This window comes from Onychomys torridus, chromosome 1 (genome assembly GCF_903995425.1).
Source record: "Onychomys torridus chromosome 1, mOncTor1.1, whole genome shotgun sequence".
Classification (NCBI taxonomy): domain Eukaryota; kingdom Metazoa; phylum Chordata; class Mammalia; order Rodentia; family Cricetidae; genus Onychomys; species Onychomys torridus.
The window spans coordinates 118155356-118164796 of record NC_050443.1 but is presented as its reverse complement, the minus strand read 5'-3'; the positions used below and the strand labels follow the sequence as shown (position 1 = coordinate 118164796).

At 45.2% G+C, this 9441-nt stretch overlaps 1 protein-coding gene across 1 annotated transcript; it reads right to left on the bottom strand.

Moving 5' to 3' along the window:
* Positions 1-6140: 6140 nt before the first annotated feature.
* On the bottom strand, positions 6141-7070 carry LOC118596203 (olfactory receptor 13A1-like). Its single transcript, XM_036206950.1, has one exon. It carries the CDS (start codon positions 7068-7070, stop codon positions 6141-6143), a length of 930 nt encoding a protein of 309 aa, XP_036062843.1.
* Between the last annotated feature and the right edge of the window lie 2371 nt (positions 7071-9441).

Here is a 9441-nt window from a genome sequence, read left to right as displayed (position 1 = left end):
TCCTTTTCTTTTCTCCTCTTTTTCTTTCAGGGGCTGGACAGAGCATAAATATGCCTTTAAACTCCCTAACACTTCCAGGCTTCCTTACTCTCTCTCTCTCTCAACCTCTGCTGCCCATCTTGTGGCTGTCTGCTACCACGTGACAGACCTTCCTTCAGGCTGATTTTCATACATGGGTTATTTTCCCATTCTGTTCCTCCAGGGAAGTCACAAGATTTAGAGCTGCTTGCCCTGGAATTTTTAATTCCCTAATACTTTAGGCCTTCTTCCTTTCTTTCTAAACCATCCCCCTAGCCATGGGGCTGACCTCTGAGGTGGTTTGGTTGTTTTATTTCAAACAGAAAGGCTCCATTCCACCCTCCCATCCCCATCAGCTTCCTCTGGGCAGCTGCGAGATTTACAGCTCCCCTGAATGCGAGGCTTTTCTTTTCTGCTCTAATAAGTTGTCCTTGCTCTTCCCTGTGAGTCAGTTCTTAAGTTGATGTATTAATAAGACTTGGAACCCAAGAAGGGACCCCACCTTTCCAGATATCATACGATGGCTCTACCCAGCAATATGGCCTCCTCTAGTATGACCGGACACATCCCTTGCCACCCTGAAGCAAGGTGGCTTTGATGGCCCATAGGAGAGCTTGGTCTACAGTAATGGCAATGAAATAATCAGAACAACAGAGCATGGAGTGAGATCTGTGGTGATGGTAATGGAGTTGTTGACATTCTCCACTGGAGAACAGAGGTCACAAGATATTCTCCTGAGAATCCAAGCACCATTCTTTCCCATCTATTTGTACAAAAGGTTACAAATGCTAAGGTATACAGATGCTAAAAATGAGCTGGGGTGGGACTTTTGATTAATGCAGCTGCCCATAAAATCATTAATTCACCACGCTTGACTTGATAGAATTTTCCTTTGGTCTGTAAGCCCTTTGAGTATTTGATATATGAAGATGATGCTTTAACAGTCTCTCCAGGAAAGTCACACCACATCTCCTGTAACATATATTCAGTCCATTCTACCACCATACTGCCCTCAGCACATTCAGACTTGTCTGGTCTCAGAAGCTAAAGAGTGTCCTGTTTGGTTAGTACTCACATGGGAGAGGCTACCATACATAACAACACCATATACTCTTGTCTTAAGGTTATTACATTACATGTCATATGCAGAAGAACACAGATAAAGTAAAGTTTCTTATTAGGACAAAAGTTAACAGGAAAAAAAAAGCAACAACTTTTGAGTACTGAGGGAAAAAATGTCACCCAGATTTCTATACAAGGCAAAATTGAAGATGAAGATGAAATGGCCACAGGAAATACATTCAGAATATCTAAATTAACCACTGCGCAGTTTTTCAGGTTTGCAGAATAAAGCATAAGCAGACTACAAAGGCATAGCCATTCGTGTTGCCTACAAAATACATACTTAAATTGTAGAGATACAATTAGACTGAAGGCAAAATAATGAAAAAATATACCACACTAACAGGCCAATGAAAACTTGAGCAACTGTTTTCATACAATGTCAATCTCAGAGCCGAAGCGAGTAGCATGAATAAAGAAACTTACTTTATGATTTTAAAAAGGGCTAAAATAGAACTAGAAGCAGCCATTGTGACAGAAAAACTCATCTAGGAGTACAACTTTTAATCACATGAAGAATATTGATATAACTACAAGAAAAGGTAAACTAGTTTATTACAGTGGGGTATTTTGGTCTTCTCAGTAATAAACAGAACAAGGAGACAGACGTCAGTGAGGATTAACAGCCTTCTGACCAGGGAGACCTCCACAGTGCTGCCCCTCCCCACCTAACCACAGCAGGATACAGGGTCTTTTTGAGGCCCCTTGGGACTTTTACCCTGTACTAGAACATAAAACAAGTCCCAACAAGTTTAAATGATATATTTTTTTAAATAATTTCTTTTTTTAAGATTTATTTATGTATTTATGTATACAGCATGTATGACTGCAGACCAGAAGAGGGCACCCCAGGTCTCATTACAGATGGTTGAGAGCCACCATGTGGTCGCTGGGAATTGAACTCAGAACCTCTGGAAGAGCAGTCAGTGCTCTTAACCTCTGAGCCATGTAAAACAAAGATGACTAGACTGCTACACAACTCCAGGGAGGCTACCTAGAAAATGGGACCCTAGGAAAGACCCAAGGATCACCCAATGACAGAGAAATGGATGAGATCTACATGAACAAGCTGGACAACAGTGGGAGTAATGAAGGGCAAGATTTGAGGGAAAGAAAGCTTAGGGGGGCAGGAGATCCCAGCTGGATCAAGAACAGAAAGGGAGAACAAGGAATAACAGACTATGATAAATGAAGACCACATGAGAACAGGAATAGGCAGAGTGCTGGAGAGGTCCCCCAAAATCCACAATGATACATCCTCTGTAGTCTGCTGGCAATGGTCGAGAGAAAGCCTGATCTGACCTAGTCTGCTGATCAGATGGCTAAACACCCTAAGTGTCATGCTGGAACTCTCATCCAATAACTAAATGGATGCAGAGATCCTCAGCCAGGCCCCAGGTGGAGCTCCAGGTGTCCAACTGTCGAGAAAGAGGAGGGTCTGCAAGAGCATGAATTGTTGAATCCAAGATTGCAAAAAGCACAGGAACAAATAGCCAAACAAATGGAAGCACATTAATTATGAACCAAAGGCTGTGGAGCCCCAGCTGGATCAGGCCCTCTGGATAAGTGAGACAATTGAATAGCTTGATCTGTTTGGGAGGCATCCAAGCTGTGGGACCAGGATCTGTCCTTAGTGCATGAGCTGGCTGTTTGAAACCTTGGGCTTACACAGGGACACTTTGCTCAGCCTGGAAGGAGGTGACAGGATCTGCCTGTACTGAATCCACCAGGTTTAAATGAATCCCCAGGGGAGTCTTGGCCCTGGAGGAGATGGAAATGGAGGGAAGGGGCTGGGGGGAAGGTGGGAGTGGGAGCGGGAGCGGGGAGGACAGGGGAACCTATGGCTGATGTATAAAATTTAAAACACATAATAATAAAGAAAAATCATTTAAAAATGATATAAAGTATGTTGCAGAATTAAAGTCAATTGTAAGTGCCAGCACTTATTTACTAAGTCAGGGTTTCCTGATAAGATCAGTGAGAAATGAAAACCAGGTCAGGATGGAGGGGTTTCAGCAAGGCTGAGGCTGAGACAAGTTTATTGCAAGCAATAAAGACTTACAAAGATTAACCAAACAATATCAGACTTTTTATCTCCTTATCAGAAACAGAATACATTGGTGGTTGCCAGGAAGAATACAAGTGTAATTGCCAGGATACAATGATGCTTTCAAGCTGTACAGAGTACTCAGGTTTACTGTCTAAGACTAATAGTTCTGTCAAGCTTTTGTACACTTTGCTGACTTCCAGGGAACACAGAGAAACAGAAGGAAGCCTGAATGCTTCACTGCCTGAGGGAGTGCCTCAGTTTCTCAGGAACTGAAAGGTACACAATGCCCAGGAAGCAGATTCTAATCTGAAAAACCTATGTTCTGTGGAATAATCCTCTTGTATACTGTAAAGATATGTCACTCAAATTAGTTTAATAAAATGCTGACTGGCCAGTAGCCAGGCAGGAAGTGTAGGTGTGTGACCAAACTAAGAATGATGGGAAGAGGAAGGGAGGAGTCAGGAGTCACCAGCCAGATAGATGCAGAAGAAGCAAGATGAGAATGCCACCCTGAGAAAAGGTACCAAGCCTCATGGCTAAACACAGAGAAGAATTATGGGTTAATTTAAGTAGAAGAGCTAGTTAGTAATAAGCCTGAGCTACTGGCTGATCATTTATAATTAATATTAAGCCTCTGAGTGGTTATTCAGGAACTGGTGGGCAGGAGAGAACCATCTGTTCTATGACACATGCCTCTCATGGTAGCTAGACCAAACCAACTCCATGATTCCTTGCAGTCAGTAACAGAGCCAGCTGGGATAAATATTTAGAAATTAAGTAATGCTTCCCTAAGTAACACATCAAATAAGAAATCAAAAGGGGTGTTGGTGAAAATGAAAGTAGAACAGAAGTGTGGAGTCATAGTTAGGAGGGAGTTTGTAGAGCTGCCCCTCTGTAGTAAAGAAAAACAGTGCAGACCAACCCCAAAGCCAGACTTCACTCTGAGACAGCACAGAACCTTTCAGGAGATGTGCAAGAGTTAGGGATGATTGAGTGTCTTTCTATTGATGGATATAGGTGGTGATAAAAGACTGTTAGAAACCCCATTCATTGTTGCTGGGAGTGTGCAGGGTAAAACCCATATGAAAACTTCATTACAGCACCCAGCAGGCACACATCCTGAAATCCCTGCTATACCACTCACAGTCACTTACCAGAGAGAAAGAAAATCATAGTAGAGGACTTGCACCCAGTTATTTAAGGAAGCTGCATTAGTAATCATAGAATCTGGTGTGCACCATGAATAGAAACCAACAAAGTTCTGGTTACACATGAGTAGAGGAGTGAGTCTTTAAAATACTGCTGTGGGGCAGGAGAGATGGCTCAGTAGTTAAGAGCACTCATTGCTCTTAACTTACAGATGACCTGGGTTCTATGCCCACACCCACTGGGTGGCTGGCTGGTAACCATTCCAGGGGATTCAACAATCTCTTCTGACCTCCAACAGCCCCAGAATGCTTATAGTACATATACATACATGAAAGCAAAAACATTCATGCACATAAAATAAAGTTAATAAATCAGAAACTAACACTGTCTGTGAAAGAGAATACATGCAAAGGAATGTGTGCTATGTGATCCCATTTGTACAAAGTTCTATGACACACAAAACTGAAATATCAGAGCAGTGATGATCTCCAGAAAGGACAGTGGTGACCTCAGGCCCGACAAGTTTGAGCAGTCCTGGGTGAAACACACTAGCTTGAAGTCTACCATCTCCACTCTCCATATGTTTGGGTTGCACATTTGTATGTATGTGCCAAAACTCAGTAAATGATACCCTAACCCATGCATTTCACTGTCTGAAATTTTACTTTAAGAGCTCTAAGCCAGAAAAACCTATAAACAAATGATGATCTCTGATATGCATATGAATGTATCTAAGGAAGACTAAATTCATGTTTGCAGCTTGCTTTGAAATGAATAAAACAGACGGACACATAGGTAAATAAATTAGGAAACAGATCTCGAGTAACAACTCAACAGTGGAGCAGTGGTGATAAGCACACAGGTGGCCTGCTAAATCCTGTCCAATTCACTATGCTTGAACTCTTTCAGTAAGATGCTGTGGGCATTAAAACCCCAGGTACAGGGCAGAAAACATATCTCAAGAACAATTGTGTAGAGCCAGTGAGATGGCTCAGCAGACAAAGGCGCTTGCTGCCTAACCTGATGACCTGAGTTCAAGTCTAAGAGCCCACTCAGTAGAAGGAAAGAGCTGGTTACTGTAACCTGGTCTTTGATCCCCAAATGAACAAACAGCAAAGAAATTAAGGTCTTCAAAAACCAGTTACACCAATGGGTTCAGAGGAGAGGCACAGAAGCAGCTGGACATTTGGACATTGCTGCCAACAGCACTGAATAATAATACAGGGTTTATCACAGCCTAGAGGAAATCTCCTGGAGGAGAGAAGAGAGTCCGGGAGGATGCTGTGGACAGCAGCATCCAGAAGCCAGAGGCAGAATGAACTCTGAGTCACGATGCAGATTCTTCTGTCCAAACCAAGAAAATGCTGGCTTCCTGGCTGAAGAGGAATAAGTAAGTCAACTCACTCCTTCCTGGCCATCACTAGTATGGGAGGCAGATTGCTTGTTCTCTCTCTTCTCAGTGGTGTGGAGACCATGAAGCCACTAGACACAGCTCTCCTCAAGTCTATACCATGAGGAGTTAGTCCAAATATCGGGGTCTGGATGACTTTCTCCAACACAGGATACCAAAAACCCCTGCACCAGAGACATGAGGCTACAGACATGCAGCATGCCCCAAACCTGGATGCCCACACTAACAGAAGGAAATGGCCAGTGGATCCTCCAAGAGAGGCACATTTACATGTACATCTGTCACACAAATTGCCTTTCTGTTCCTTGCTACATTATCAGATTCTCAGTCATATGTTCCAACTAATTCATCAACAGCTGGATCAAGCCACACCAGTGTTTTTCTACCTCCTCAACAGACACAGGGAAACACCTTCCTGAGGGCCACTTTGACATCCTTATTCCTCAGAGAGTAAATGAGGGGGTTCAGAGTAGGGCTGACTGCAGTGTACAATAAGGCAACCAACTTTCCATTTTCCAAGGAAGATCCAGAGCCAGGCTGCACATAGGTATAGATGACAGTGGAGTAATACAAGGTGACCACCACCAGGTGGGCAGAGCAGGTAGAGAAGGCACGCCTCTTGCCCTCTGCAGAGCGGATGCGCAGGATGCTGGCGATGATGAAGCTGTAGGATATCATGGTCAACAGGAAGTTGACCACACCAAAATAAACATCTGCGATGACAATCATGATGTTGTTGAGGGTGGTCGGGCTGCAAGACAGCAGTAGCAGTGATGGGATTTCACATAAAAAGTGACGAATTTGGTTGGGGCCACAGAAATCAAGCTGTGCCATCAGGCCAGTGTGCACAGATGTGCTGATTGCACTGATGAGCCACACACTGCCTGCGAGCAGGACACAGACAGGCCAACTCATCAGCATGCTGTAGTGCAGTGGGCGGCAGATGGCCACATAGCGGTCATAGGCCATGGCAGTGAGCAGCAGCAGCTCAGCCCCCAGAAACCAGGTTAGGAAGAAGAGCTGGGTCATGCATCCCTTATAAGAGATGCGGCTGCCCTTACCCACCAGACCCTCCAACAGCTTGGGTAGAACAGTGGATGTGCAGACAATGTCCAACAGGGCCAGGTTTGCAAGGAAGAAGTACATGGGGGTGTGAAGACTTGTATTCAGGCTGATGGCCATGATGATGAGGGTGTTTCCTGCCAGAGCCAGGATGTAAAGAATGAAGAAAAAGGCCAAGAAGAAACCCTGGAAGCCGGGATCCCCAGAGAATCCCTGCAGGACAAACTCTACAACAGCTGTGTAGTTGTTCATTGCCATTTGAGAGTGAGTCCCTGAGGCTCACTGTGACGCTGCTGGGTGTAGCAAAGGAGACATGGGGTGTAGAGAAGCCATCATCTCACATAGGGTCCAGCCATCTGCACCTGGGAATGCTTGTCAGGGGCACCATTGCTCTAGAAAGCACATAATTAAAAGGATGCCATTATCTCTCAACACGGTGCAGTAGTCTGAACTCTCCACTCTGCACACAATAGACCCAGAACCTGTCTGTGGTGGGCAGTATCAACCTGTGGCCTCTATTAGCTTTGACATTGATCATGTCCTATGCTATCCTGAGACGTGGAGCTCCCATAAACATGTATATCAGACTGCTAAGGAATACCAAGGGCCAATCTGGTCCCCAGCACAGGTTTTTTGGACCTAGAGATGACCAGCTTTATCAAGGTGTGGGCCAGGCTTCTCAGAAGCAGGCTGCAAAACAGTTCTGGGGAAGCATGCTTGGGGGGTCCAAAGGGGTTCAGAGCATGGAACAGTTCTAGCATGGCTATAGTCTGGCACAGATGGCCCTAGCTCTTGGGGAATGAAATGGACGCATCTCTTGGGAACACCACAACTGTCTATTTCTTCCTGGCCACCCTAAGCCACTCCTTGTGGATTATAAACCCTGTGAGGTAGATAGGCATCACCCCCTTCTCTGGGCCTGGTGGAAGCTTGTGCCTGCCAGAGAAGGTGTCAGGCTGTGCCAGGGTTGGAAACACAGCATGAAAGACATGGACACAGCTTCAACCCAGGCCCCAAATTTCTAGGCTATCACCCTACTCACCTTCAAGCCCATCTTCCCTACACCTCATACACCTATTAATCACTAATCACTCAGCCTCTTCAAGCATATGGGCCTCTCAGACTAAGAAGCAGGTTAATTGATCAGCATGTGGTTAAAAAAAAACAAAAACAAAATACTCTGCTCCTCCCAGTGTCTCCATGGGACTGAGCAGTCCCAGACCCTTCCTGGATATTCATGAGTGGGCTGTTGGCTACATGGAAACAAAGAACTCATACCAGGGTATGTCCTGAACCAGGAAGTGTATCCTCTACCCTGCAAATGCACAGATCAAGGCCTTTCTCCAACAGGGTGAGCATGAGAGCAGGACCTGAGCTTTTGATACCCCACCGCTACCTCCTCCCACTGAAGAATCAAGAAACCCATAGAGTCTCCAGGGCTAATACTTGTCCCTGCAAAAGCAAAGGTTGGTCTGTCAGCATTCCCTGAAGATACCTATGGTCTCACACAGCACACAGGACTTCTCAGTTGAGCCCTCAAATCCCCATTGTCTGCATCTCAGCCCCCAGTACCTGTCTGCCTGCAGCTCTGGGCCACAGGTGGCTCTGAGCCCTGAAGTCTGCACCAGACTCACAGGAAACCACCATGCCTCTCTCAGAGATCCAGATCTGCTTCAGAGCCAAGCCACAGGGCAAGATTTCTGTTCAGCACTGATCAACAGCCCAGATAGGTCACAAAGCAGATCTACAGAAGCCCAGAACTTAGCTTCAAACTGAAACTGTGAAGCAAAGTGATTCTGGTAACTGTTTTTTAATATTGAAATAGGTCAGGGCAAAACCAAGTATCTTTTGAGAATCACCCCCCCACACACACACACACACAAAGGAAAAAGCAGGGAAGGCAGATGCCCAATAGGAAGAAGTGAGCAGAGAAAGGATCATCTCACATGAAAAGAGAAGTTATCCCTGAGTGTCCATCTAAGTCCAAGATGTCTACATGTCATGGAGAACATGCAGTGAGGCCACAGGTTAGAGCCCTGTATCTCTTTTGTTTGCTATTGACCTTAAAGTGGGGTCTGCCCCTTGGGGTGGACACTGAGATTGCTAGGGAGTGGCCCTCAGAGAGCAATTACACACTGTGAGGTAAACAGGAGTCCCTGAGGGGGGGGGGCATAGTCTCCTAGCTGAAACACCAGGACCCTAAGGCATAGAGAAAGCAGGCACCTGAGGCCATACACACAGTTGTAGGACACTGACCCCTATGATGATTTCTACCCTGGGGATGCTCTCAAGACAGCTTGGCTGAGAGTCATGTACACTTGATCCCTGTAGGAAGATATATTTCACATTAATGAACAATTCCTGAGCATAATCTATGGGTTTACCTCACTTCCCTATATCATCTTGGTGTGATGTAGTCCTGTCAACAAACCAACACTGATTGGTCCATCATTGTATGGGGAGAATGAGCATGGGCCACTCTCACTGCATTGAATGGGAAGTACAGTCAAAGTGGGACCTCACAGTTGAGGTTGGCCATGAATGTATGCAACTTTTCATTGCAGTTTTCAAATCCTCCCATGAGGACAGAGTGTGTGAAGTCTGTGGAGATGAAGGTTAGCACCTGTAA